The following is a 12,648-nucleotide window of genomic DNA, read 5'->3' as shown; positions in this document are numbered from 1 at the left end:
ATAATCACTGCTCTAAATAAGTTGCTATGTCAACTAAAGGAATGTTTTGCAGTATACTCCAGATAATGATTAATTGATTACTAAATTAGGTGGTGATTATTAAAGTTATTGATTAATCATGATTAATCCGATTAATTGTTTTATCCCTTTTTTACCTTAACCCAGTTACCAGGTTTGATTTTATCACCCAGAGACAGACCCCTCATAAATTAGTAGAAATCTATGATGTAATTTAACTTTTATTTATAAAAAAAAAAAAGGTGTTTCGAATGACACATAAAAAAACTCAACATTTCCTTAGCAACTGGTTTTTATAATTTTTGTAACAGCAGCAAGATGTGGGCACGGGATCAGCAAGCGCAGCCCCTAATTTTAGCATTCGGCTATCCACCAGTTCAAGCTGGCACCATTCGCTGCCCACAGAGCAGGATGGGAGGATGACTTCCTAAAGCCAGCGTCCAGGTCCTTGGTTTTCATGCTGCTCGTCTTTAAAAGAGTCGTCGAACCAAGGAGCCAAAGTTTTAACTTTATCACTGATGTGTTTAGAATGTAGCTTAAGTGTTCACAAAGCTTTTGTGAAGTGCAACAGTTTTACCCCAACAGCATGATGCTGCCGCCACTGTGCTTTCCAGTTAGGATAATGTTGAAAGGGAAGGAAGTTTCCTCCAAGGTTAACCCAGTTTTGTGAAGGTCCAGAACTCTCTTCTTTCATTTATTTATTTCTTGTGTGTTTTAGAGTGTGTGCTGGTGAAGATTCTCAGTCCTTCGGGTCATAGTCATTCCAAAAAAAAGTTAAAAACAAACCACTGGACTTTGTTTTCCAAGTTTTAAGACATTTGGCTTCCCATCCACAAAGCTTTCTCAATTCAAAATGTCTGGAGTAGCATTGAGTTCCAAGCTTTATAGAGTCGCCCAACAAAAGCCTTGTTGTGGCTTAGAAAACATGCAAATTGTACCGAAAACAGGTCCACCCCTTTGTAATGGGGAGTCATTAAGGTCATTGTTGGACTGCAGAGTTTGTGTTAGAGATTGCATCATTCTTATGTTTGCAGCACGTTTGTACCTGTCAGCCATACTTATGCTGTGAATATCAGTATGTGGTCTCCAGAGCAGATGTATAATAAGAATTAGGTTTGCAGGGTGCAAAGTTAACGTCATTGCTGCTTCTGCTGCTCTCAGGTAAAGTAGATCTCTAGAACTGCCGAGTGACTGTTGTTTCCAGTAATGTAGATAGATGTTCATCAGGATGGTGGTTTTAGCTGCAGTTTCTTCCTCATTGCTGCCTTGGAAACGTTAAAGCTGTTTCCTCTGGCTTAGGTTCTGCTTTCTTATGCTTCCATGTGGATGTCGGACCCTAGGCTGAACCCTTTAGTCTTGGGCTTGTTTACACCAGAACTTGTAAACCGGGCTCGGTGCACACTGCCTTGGAGTGGGTCGTTTCCCGATCAGCCCATAAATTGTGTTTTAGCCTGCAGGCACTGACGACAGCGGCACATTCCTGACAGGGAATCACATCCCCTCACATCCATATAAGGCGTGGAGCATAAACCTTTAAATTGTTTCTTGAGCGCAAGGCGCTGAAGACCAGAGTCGGATCGGTGCTTCGCCATGGTGACGTGTCACAGTGTTCCTAAAATAGAAGCAGAAGAAGAAGAGATGTTTTTTTTTTTTTTTTTATCCAAATAGACATGCTGGCTGTTACGTAACAGGACTGAACTGCATCGTGGCCATCTGCTATCATAACGGTGGGGGGGCAGTCCAGAGGATTTTTTTACTGGGTTTTAATAGAGTTCAATGTTGGATGCATGGAGCAGCTGCCATGACAACCAAGGCCTGACAGGCAAGCAGACCCTACAGAAAAACCTCACCTCCTCCTCTTCAGGTTAGGATGTGGCCCCATCAGACCTCATCATCAGCTGCTCTCCTCCACATTGTGCAAGCGGTGATGCTAACGCAGATCAGGAGTTACTGCAGGTCATGTTGAGCTGAAGACGGTCAGACTAAAGGATCGTTGGGGTTGATTCATGACTGGAACGCTGGCTCTGCTCCGTGATGTGCCTTAAGGCCTCCTCTCTGAGCCGCAAAAGGTTCCCTGTTGGATTCACTGGTTCCCTGTCCCTGCGGCAGCAGCAGAAAACTTTCTCTTAACTAATTCTGAGCAAAGTCAGATATTCAGACAGGAACTACCAAAGTCTAGAATATAAAAACTTTCAGGTCTTGCTTTGGAAGGAGGAAGTTTTCTGGGGATTTTTTTTTTTCATAAAAGACGTTCAGAGTAAATATGTTAAGTAAATAATACAATGTTTTTCTAAGAGCTTTGAACCTAAAATGAAGAAGTGGGCAGAACTTTAGGTGTTTGACAGCCGTTTGGTGAATGCATCACTGACTTTAGTTCAGTCTTTTCCCATAAACGCCGCGGTCGGCTCCATCGGGTCTGCTCCGGGTGTGCAGTGTTTAGACAGAGCCAGATTGATCCTCCAGCCAGCCCAGCTTCCCCGCTCCTGTCCACTGCTCCCTGCTTTCTTTACTATCAATCCTCAGCTCTGGAGCTGAAACGCTTTCTGTTTGACAAGGTTTCAGTCGTCCGGCGGGTTTGTTTGACATATTTTTACACCAGCTGCCGTCGCGATGCGCTGATGTAATGTGGATGCTGCAGCTTCAGGTTGTTTTCTGGGAAATATCAGGCGGCTATTCTTATCCTGGTGAAATAAAACAAGGCATCTGGATTTACCACCGCACTCCAAATCAACCCAAACACGACGTCGTTGGCTTGTTGTAGAGAAAGAATAAAAGCCATGAGATCTGTTTATTATTTTCTTTTCAATTTACACAACCTATAAAAAACGCTCATCAACAAATGTCTTGGAAAGGCTCTTTAAGCTGCATACCTTCCATTTGAGTCTTGGTTTTCTTACAGGGCAGTCAAATCCAGTTTATTATCCCATTTGGTTAAAGGTTATCAAAGGAAGCTCTGCACTTTACAGCAATACCTCCTCCTTAACAGGAATGTGGCGACACTAGAGAGGAACATCTCTTAAAAAAAAAAATCCTTTCAAAATCTTAAAAAAAAAAAAAAAAGCAAGAATCAGTGTGAGCAGGTTAATCCAAAATAACAAAGTAATATTACATATTAGGAAATCCAACAAGTTCAAAGGACAAGTTTGGTCTCTCTGCCCTGAAGCATCCTGTGTGTCGCTTTAGAGAACACAGACAAGTTTTTCCTTTTTGGCCCAAAACCAGGGAAGTTAACCAGCCCAGTCTCATCCCCAGAGCCCCCAGTAAGCTTTATTTGAAACACATATTATTTATTTATTGAAATAAAATGTCCATAATGTGAATTTTTTGTCTTTTATTTGAAATCTTCTTGTCTTTTTGCTGTTTTTTTTTTTTTTAAACCAATAAAAACTTTATTTTAAGGCCTGCAGATATGAAAACATACACCATCGGATGGAAACAAAATAGCCTCATATGCTGTCTTTAAACTCAAACCTGCCTGTTAAATGATTTAAATGGAATTAAAAGCACTTTAATAAATCAGTACCTGATATTAACTGTATAGGAATTTTTTTTTTCACTAAAACAGATATTTTATGCCCACATATTTACCTCCTAGAACGAGATCAACATGTAGATGTAGCTTCCTGCATTTATACATTTATTATGAATAAAATTCAGAAGTATTAGATTTTAGAGAAATAATTTTAGATCACTAATAAGAATAATGGATACATGTTATGTGGATGCTTTTATTCTCAGGTAAAAAACGGGGCTTCTTCAGGGGGAAGCATTTAGTATAAAAGCACTTAATGATTTATCTAGACTTTAATGTCTTTTTTCTATGGCCACCAGAAATATGTTTTTTTTTCCTACTAATTGATAAGTTTGGTGTTTCAATTGCTGGCGGATAATCCAAACATTAATGTTCAGAAATCAGTAAACTTTTTTTTTTTTTGTCTCGATTTGCTGGATCTTGGTTTTAAACCAGATCATCGGTTTCTAAACTCGTTAAATAAGAACCTAGTTCATCAGCTGGGTAATTTGAATGATCTACAGCAGAATTCAGGCCTTAAGTGTCGCAGATTTTGGTAAAAGCTTGAGAGGTTTCAGAAATATGTCCAATAGATAATAAGCTACTTTAGTGATTTGTGGAAGATGCAGAGAATAAAAACCCAAACCATGTAGCCGTTTTGCGCTCAGACATCCTGAATGTAATACCAACTAAAATGAATAGAAAATTGTCAGGAACTCATTGCTTTTTCCAAAAATGTTCAGTTCAGTTAACAAAAAATATCTAAATTTTATATGGGAAAAAAAAAACATTTCAATATAGATGCTGCTGTGGTTCTGAGCTCACTGGTTAATTAAACCTAAAGTTCTCATGGAGCTGCTTCTCTCTCAGCTCGGTGAGATTCTGCTGACCTTGGCACAGTCACAGCCTAAGGTGCTGAGCTTTGAATGAGCCCCCCCCCAACTGACAAAGGCCGCTATGTTTCCATTGTGTGTTTGTCATCAGCTATTTACCAGCTTCTGCTTTGGTCTGTCACTCGTTTCCTATAGGTGTACAGTGCCACACTAAAAGAGTCTAGGAACTTAACATTCACCTGAACTGCAAAATTGATCTAGAAATAAGTTAAAATTTCTTGAATTAAGTGTATTTGCCCTTAATTTAAGTGGGTAAATATGATGATTTGCCAATGAAATTAGTCTCTTTACTCTTAAAATAAGATAATTAGATAATGTGAACTTGAAATAAGACAATGCAATTAAATTAAATAATTATTTTAAATGTAAATGGTCTTGTTCCATTGGCAAAGTGTCTCACTTTCGTGCCGATTTGGAGAAAATATGCACTTATTTTAAGTAAAAATATCTTAATTAGATTTTCATTTTTTGCAGTGTCTGCTCAGAGCTCAATACCACATAACCAGCAGTAAGGTGAACTTGACCTCTGAATAAACCTGCAGCTAGAATGATCCTTAGACAGTTTGAGCATCTCTGTGTTTCAGTGTTTGTTTCGCTGCAGTTCCAACGATGTCAGACGGGGGCAGTGGCATCAACATAAATAAATAAGCCATTAAATCCTGGGATACTTTTTCATTGCTTCGCTCTGCCTTTAAGATAAGACATTGATCTAAACCGTGTATGTTTTACTATTTAGGTTATATCCTCTTCCGTTTTTATTGAAAATTCACTTCATTTTTTTTAACAGCTTCTGCTGTTTGCTTTTGTTAAATAAATAATGACTCACATTGGATGTCCTGGTTTCCTTACGGTTTATATTTGCCTCGCTGGAATCACACGTAAGGAGCAGATGACTGTTTATGCATGATGAAGCCTACTGGCTGCTGTTTATTCCTGTCAGGAACTCTCCCCTACAGGAAGTGATGTAAGACAGGGTTTCTGTTGCCGTCTGTTAGAGATAAGACAGAAGGAGGCCAAGCTTCAGAAGAAGCCGTGGTCTCATCAGACTCTAAATGCTACTGTTGTGGTTCGCTGCTGGGAGACCCTTAATGGATGACGGGAGGACCTGATGACTCCTTAATGACGGGTGTTTGGGCGCGCAGTTTGTCTTCAAACTCTGTTGCAAAACATGGTAGGGTGTCACTCATGCAGTCGTGTGACTTTAAAGAGCATGAGTTGGTATACACCAAATGGGAAGGAGGTGGGGGAAAAACACAGAAAAAAGGCAGGTGATGCATGACTGTGTTTGTTTTTTAGAGCTTGCATTAAGTCTCATCTGCCTGTCATATGAGTCAGGTTTTACCAACCAGTTACCAGCCGACGCAACAGAGGGTGCAAATCATTAACTCTATATTGAAAACACTTTTACTTTGGTTCCACTACAGTCTCTATTATAAATGGCTGAAATGTAAGAATCTGGGAAGAATCGGGAGAAAATGGGAAACAAAAACGCGCCGATCCCATTTTTCCTGCCAGAGATCAGGTTTCCCGTGTGACAGGTAATGATCCGTTGTTAACAAATAAAGGAGAAAGGTGTGCTGCATGGTATTTTAAAATGAAAGAATTGCATATTTGAACCCTTTTGAGGCTCCGTAATCACTAAGGAATTTTATTATTTAAGGAAACAATTAGGAGATTATTATTGAACTAATATTTACCTTCATTTTTTATTTCAATATGTTTACTTTAAATCAATGAGTGCAAAGTTTGTCATACAATTGATAAATAAAGTTAGATCTTAACAATAAAAAGTGATCTTTTTAAGGATGACAATATTGAGACCTCTAGATAGGCAGTAATGGGAAGTAAAAATATTAGTAAAAACACAAGTTTCTCTAGTTCCTCACTGGGTCAAAATGAGACAATTCACTTAAAAACATAAAATCAAACATTTAAACAAAAAATAGGGAAATGTTCTTTCAAAGTACTTTCAGTCAATTATAATGCGTTACTTTATAAGACATGAAATGACAAGTTTGCAATCAGAGTTCGATCAGTTAAATCACCTTTAAATGACTATTAAACAGATGAGGATAATATCATAAGTTCTCTACTTTCTGATTTAGAAGTCGATCATTAATTTCCACTATCTAATAGTTTTTATACTGAAAAAAAATGCAACTATAAAAAAAATAGTATTAAAAAATGGTAATCTTAAGTACCGGTATATAATCTGTAGAATAAAAGATTACTTCAGTTCAGTCTATCGTAATTTATAACAAATTTACCTTTCATTTCTTTTCAGTTATAGTAATCTCAAAAACTAAACTCATTGAACAAGGATTTGGTTTTAATTAAAATAAAACCTTCATACTATTTTATGTATAGTGTTTAATCTCTAAAAAAAATGTATATTGATAACAGACGTCGATGTTATCATTTAAACCCCATAAAGTTCATATTTTTCTCTACAGAAAGTGTTTAATAGTAAAGATGACACTAGTGGTTCACATCATCTGTGGAGAACAACAGACTGTGCTGTAAAATGTTTGATTTATTCATTTTGGCAGGAAAATCGGGGGGAAAAGTTCTCTGCAAGGCACCAGTGGTACAGAACAGGTTCATAAAAGGATTTTATTTATAGAATCAATGTTATTAAAACAGTTTGGAAAGCTCTCATCATAATTATAATAAATAAATGGGCTTTAAGGATCGTACTTTTTAGCTAAGATAAACGAAAATCCACTTTATGGAAGTTTCTTTACTTCTGTGAGTTTAAAAATAACTTTTGTTAGTTAGAATGAGCTAAAAAAAATTCTCGTTAACCTTCACATAAATAAGCTTAAAAAAAAGATTAAACCAAGTAAAGTTGATGCAAACCTTTGTGATTGGTTCAGAATAACTTACTGCAAAGCTTATATTGCTGACACAAAATGTAGAACAATAAATATTGTTTTTCTAGATCAAATTAATACAGGTGTAATCCTAATCTAATTTTCAAAGAGGGGTGAGGGAAGGATGTTTGAAGCCCCTGAGCTCCCCTCTGCTTCTGGAAGGAGCAGAAAGCCACGCCTCCTATACAGCAGAGACCTTTTACTTAAACTGGATGTATGCTTGATGCGTCTGTGAGGTTTGCACGCACAAATTGCATCATTTCAACGCCTGTGTGCGGTCTGAATATCTACACCGCACACCTAGAACAATTTGTAACCACGCAGATGGCTCCACATGGAAAAAACATGGAGGACGAGCGCAGCTCCTTATGATTGAGCCTATAACTCTTACAAAAGAAATTACTGCCATTCTTAAAAGACTCAAAAAGGCTATGTATGTTGATTGACATCTCAAGGGAGGGACCGCAGTTAATTGTTGAACAACTATCTGCTTCACAGTGTCGCAATATGTAATTTGTAAGAGCCCTACACAATCTTTTACACCTATGGCCTACAGGGGGAACGGGCAGACTTGGAGGAGGGACCCTTTATAAAAACTGCACTGGGGCCAAAATGGCTAACTCCGCCCACTGGCTATACAAACTGAACAGAAAGGTGGTTAGTAGTTTTAAGGCATTTGATTTAAAGGACTGGGATTACTTACTTACACTATAACAAATGGAGATAAAAAACGGTGAGGAGGGACAGAAGAAAGGAATTAAAGAAAAATGGTGCTACAAGGAGAACACAAAAGGTACATGCGGGAAAAACAGTTGATTAATTATTTCCATTCATATTTACATTTCTCCTCCCTCCTTTTTATGAACTATTCCTTAAACTCTGCGCACCAAACCTATAAAAAAGCAGCTAAAATTCCAAGAATTTATTAATAATTAGGTTATTCCTGTTTGCTGCTGATGCCTGTGATGTAAATGACTGCAGATCCTTGACTACCTACGAGTCGATCTGGGGAAAACTGGCCTGTTCTGATCTCTGCTTAGCTTTGCTAACATCTAAAGGAATACATAGTCCATCTTCTCCCCTTTTTTTATCAGATGAGAGGATTTGCTCTCCTCCATTCATGGTCCTGAACACGGAGTGCACCCCGGACGTACTGGAGCAGATCAAGCTGCAGGGTCTCACATTCCCCTTCAGTGAGTGGAGCCATCTTTTATCCAGAGATCTGCTTTCATCTGTAAATCCTAAAGGCCTGTTTGAGTTCTGACCCTCTGATTTTTCTCTACAGTTTGTAAAACCCGTGTGGCTCATGGCACCAACTCCCATGAGGTGAGAAGCTGCACACGCTGCACTTCCTGTAGATAGAGCATGACCCGTCACAGGATTGTCCATTAACTCAACTCAAACACCAGAATCAGATAAATGTGTCATCATAATGTCGGCTGAATCCAGCACCACAAACATTCATCATCCCAGGTCTCAAACAGCGCTGATGTGAGTTAAGGTTTAACCGAGTTCAGCAGCGTCTTTCCTCTGTCCACAGATGGCCATTATCTTCAGTGAAGAGGACATGAAGGATGTGAAGCCCCCGTGTGTGATCCAGAGCTTCATCAACCACAACGCCGTGCTGTACAAGGTGTTTGTGGTGGGAGAGTCCTACACTGTGGTGGAGAGGCCCTCCCTGAAGAACTTCCCTGCTGGCCCTGCAGGTGAGCAACGGCTGAGGAGTCTGGAGGCTGCACACATCCTCATCGGTACAATCTGCTCTGCTCGTTCAGATCCCCCACTAAATTGCTCATAAAACAGCTCTAATGTCCCTGTAATCAGACCTGATGGCCTTTTAAGGGCTGCAGCAGGTTTCCGTCCTGCTCAGAGCAAACACAGCTTTTCGTCCTCAGTGCAGCGCAATGCTGTGCTTCGGACGGACGACTTCAGGATTTTCATGTTGCAGAGTAGAAGCCCTCATGCAAAGCGTTTTCAACTGCAGTGTAGTAAGCTGCTTTGCTTATCTTTGCAAAGCAACAGTTACTTTGTGCAGGAAAATGATCCACGTCAGACAGCTGAAGCAGGATCCCACAGAGGTGCATCCTGGATCAGGGAGCTCCACAGGGCAGCGTGGGGGCCACTCACAGCCCCCAAATAGTTTTATAATTGGCAGATTTGGTACCTTATGAAAATGTTTACTTTGAAATAGTTTTAAACTATTTTGGCAAACATAAATATACCTAAATTAGGGTACAAGAAAAAATTGTCTGCCTTTAACCACTTTTAAAAAAATAAATACACCCACTCAAACGAGACCTGGGTGCATCTATTCATTAAAATGCACAATGTGGTTTTATTTTTTAGTGAAACCAAAATAGCCACAACAAACAATAAATTAGATCAAATGTAAGTTTTTTTTGTGAGAATAATCAAGGTTCTGTTTTTATTCTTTAAATTCATAAATGTAAAATTTCTCAAACAAAATCTGATTTTATAAAAAGAAAAAGTATTCTAAAATAATTTCTTTTTGTTCTCTACTTGAGGTTTTTGGACGTCAGGTTTAGCCGTGTAAGATTAAATGTCATGGTTGGTCTAGACAGTAAGCCCATACTAAAGTGGCCCCTTTGTGCGTTTTTTTTATTTTCTTATTTTTTTTTTTATGACTGAAAAACCAGAATGCTAAGAGGTTAAAAGTAAATTTTACATGCGAGGTAAATCAAAGACTAAGCAGTCCAGTCCAGCATAAATACATTTAAAACTGATGCCTTTAACTTTCAGAGTTTTGTTTCAGAGTTGGCTGTTTGACTCATGTAACTGCAGACCTTTGCTGCCACCTACAGGCCATGATGTGAAACTTACCCTCCTTCTGTTTTTCATGATATTTATTTTTTTCCATTTTCAGAAAGGAAAGCCATTTTCTTCAACAGCCACAACGTCTCCAAACCCGAGTCGTCCTCAGACCTGACCTCGGTGGGTCCCAGATATCATCAACAGCTCCTCTGTTAATGTTTCTATTAGTTTTTGCTTAAACGTTTATCATGTTGACCTCAGAGAGAGAACGTGGAGGGGGTGTCCCAACCGCCCTGCGATGATGTCATCAGGGAGTTGTCCAGGTCACTGCGGCAGGCTCTGGGCGTGTCACTATTCGGCATCGACGTCATCATCAATAATCAGACGGGTCAGCACGCCGTCATCGACATCAACGCGTTTCCCGGTACGTGTGGGACTCGTTTGGCGGAAAGGCGGGTTCTGTTGGTCTAAATCGTCTCTGTTTGGTTGTTTGCTCCGGAGCCGGAACCCTGTTTAGCTTGAGCCCCGTTGGTTCATGGCAACCGTGTGCTCTGGTGTGTGTCTCAGTCTGCGTGCGTAAAACTCATGGCCTTCTGTCACTTCTGGAATCCTGAGCTATTTTGGATCTTAATGGAGACAACCCAGAGCTGCAGCGTTGCTCTGAACCAGGCAGCCTCAGAGTTTGGGTTAGGTTTGAATTTACCAATCCACCTAATATTTTAGCAGACCTGAGTTGCACAGCATTGATAATTAATACAGATCTACAGTAGCTCAGATTTCATTACAGAATTAAAGTGTCTTCATTGCAAAACTAATAAATCAGAGTGGAAGGATTAGGGGTGAGGAAGTTGACAGCTTCATCCAGCAGAGAAGGAAAAATACTGTTAAACCAAGCTCCACCAAACGGAAGGCTGTAGTTTCTTTTTTTCCTCAGGATGTCAACGTTAACTGTAATTTATGAAATACATTTCAGAATCCTTCCGGGATTTCGTGGTAAACTGAGTTTTACTGAGTTTCTGAGCTGAGTTTGAAAAAAATTTAAATGAGATTACAAATATGAGAAAAAAAATGAAGGATATACGGTAAGAAAAGCAAGTGAGAAGGGAAACAAGAAAGGGAAGGAATGAAGGAAAGATGGAATATCATGAGGTGAAAACAAACGACACATGTAAGGGAAATAAAAAAACTTGATTATTTGCGTACTGTAAATTTTTCTTATGCATTATTCCTTGTGATGTCTATGCATTGATGCATCGAACTTTTAACAAAGCAGCTGGATTTTTGATGTCCCATCAAAAGAGAAAATGTGTTTTACGGTTTAAATCAAAACTGTTTAGTCTTTCTACTGTGTTCCTGAACGCACCTCCATGTTTCCAGGCTACGAAGGTGTCCCGGAGTTCTTCAACGACCTGCTGAGCCACATCAGCAGCATCCTGCAGAGCCATAACCCCGACTTTGCTCAAGGTGCCGAGCAGCCCAACGGCTTAGCGGTGAGCGGTGGTGGCGCCGCCCCTCAGGCCCCCTGCAACAGCGTGCGAGGGAAAGAGCTACAGAGACTGGGCTGCAACTCAGCTGTGTCTCCCAACTTCCAGCAGCACTGCGTCTCTACGATAGCAACAAAGGCCTCCTCCCAATGACTGAGCCCGGCCCGGCCCGGCCCGCTTGATTCCATAACAAGTAAATCACAGTGGTGACAGTAATAATAATAATAACAACGACGAATAATAATCAGTAATTAATGATGTTAATAATGTATCTAATCAACGATAGGCCTTTTCCTCTGTGGTTACTGAAACTGTTGGTGATTGGGTGTAAGCTTCCTTCCCCTTTTTGTACATTTGGTTCTGTCTGATAAGACAGTCTCAGTACTGTAACGTGAGCCTTTGGGAACCTAAAAGCTGATTTCACTTTTCTCCCTTTTGGGATCTCTGTAAAGAAAGGGTCCAGATGAGGTAGCAAACGGGGACAGCCTGATCCAAGCTGGAGAAACTTTCAGACTGAAGCACATCCACCAATCAACAGGTCCTGCTCCTGTGGGCTTGTTCTCGGGTCAGAACCGCTCTGTGGAAGTGAAAGGGAAGAAGAGACGGCATTCCAGCATCGCTCCACAGATCCCAGGCTGCTGCAGATTGAAGCCGGCTGATTGCCGGGGACTTTGGGGTCAGATCGAGTTTAGTTGGAACCAGTGTGAGCGGTTTGTCTCTCCAAGTGCCATGAAATAAGTTTTTTGGTGAGAGAAACGTAAACATCCATGATCACATGACCAAGTTTTCCACAGCCGTTTGGCTGTTTTCCTTCTCATTAGCTCCAGATGTTTGATGTCCAACAAACGGCATCTGAGCGTCAGCTCGGTTCTCTGCGACCACATTCCCCTTTTTTTTAATGACTGCAGAGAAATTCCAGGAGTTTTTCCAATATTCTCCTTAAACAGCCATGTCACTTTAAACCATTTTTTTTAAGTCCTAAACATTTGAAGGTTGAATAGATCTAAGGCACCCAGAGAAACGAGGGGAAATTGGTAGTTTTCCCGTCTTTTATCCTCTTTTGCAGATCTCCAGTCAGTCGCTTCGCTCTGAGCTCA

At 40.0% G+C, this 12,648-nt stretch overlaps 1 protein-coding gene across 2 annotated transcripts in view; it reads left to right on the top strand.

Moving 5' to 3' along the window:
* The window catches only part of itpk1b (inositol-tetrakisphosphate 1-kinase b), a 33,308-nt gene extending 21,265 nt beyond the window's left edge, over nucleotides 1-12,043 (top strand). Inside the window, exons 6-11 of one of the 2 annotated variants that reach the window (XM_038267396.1) lie at nucleotides 8,390-8,488; nucleotides 8,581-8,621; nucleotides 8,836-9,046; nucleotides 10,180-10,247; nucleotides 10,329-10,491; nucleotides 11,445-12,043. In XM_038267396.1, the coding sequence (XP_038123324.1) occupies nucleotides 8,390-8,488; nucleotides 8,581-8,621; nucleotides 8,836-9,046; nucleotides 10,180-10,247; nucleotides 10,329-10,491; nucleotides 11,445-11,704 (842 nt within the window). In that variant the 3' untranslated portion in view covers nucleotides 11,705-12,043. The remainder of the gene's footprint in view (nucleotides 1-8,389; nucleotides 8,489-8,580; nucleotides 8,622-8,835; nucleotides 9,047-10,179; nucleotides 10,248-10,328; nucleotides 10,492-11,444) is intronic. The other variant, XM_038267397.1, reaches the window with a different exon arrangement.
* The last annotated feature ends 605 nt before the right edge of the window (nucleotides 12,044-12,648 follow it).

This window comes from Cyprinodon tularosa, unplaced genomic scaffold (assembly GCF_016077235.1).
Source record: "Cyprinodon tularosa strain WSP-4 unplaced genomic scaffold, ASM1607723v1 ctg671, whole genome shotgun sequence".
NCBI classification, from domain to species: domain Eukaryota; kingdom Metazoa; phylum Chordata; class Actinopteri; order Cyprinodontiformes; family Cyprinodontidae; genus Cyprinodon; species Cyprinodon tularosa.
The sequence above is the reverse complement of the archived record's forward strand: the minus strand, read 5'-3'. Positions and strand labels throughout refer to the sequence as shown.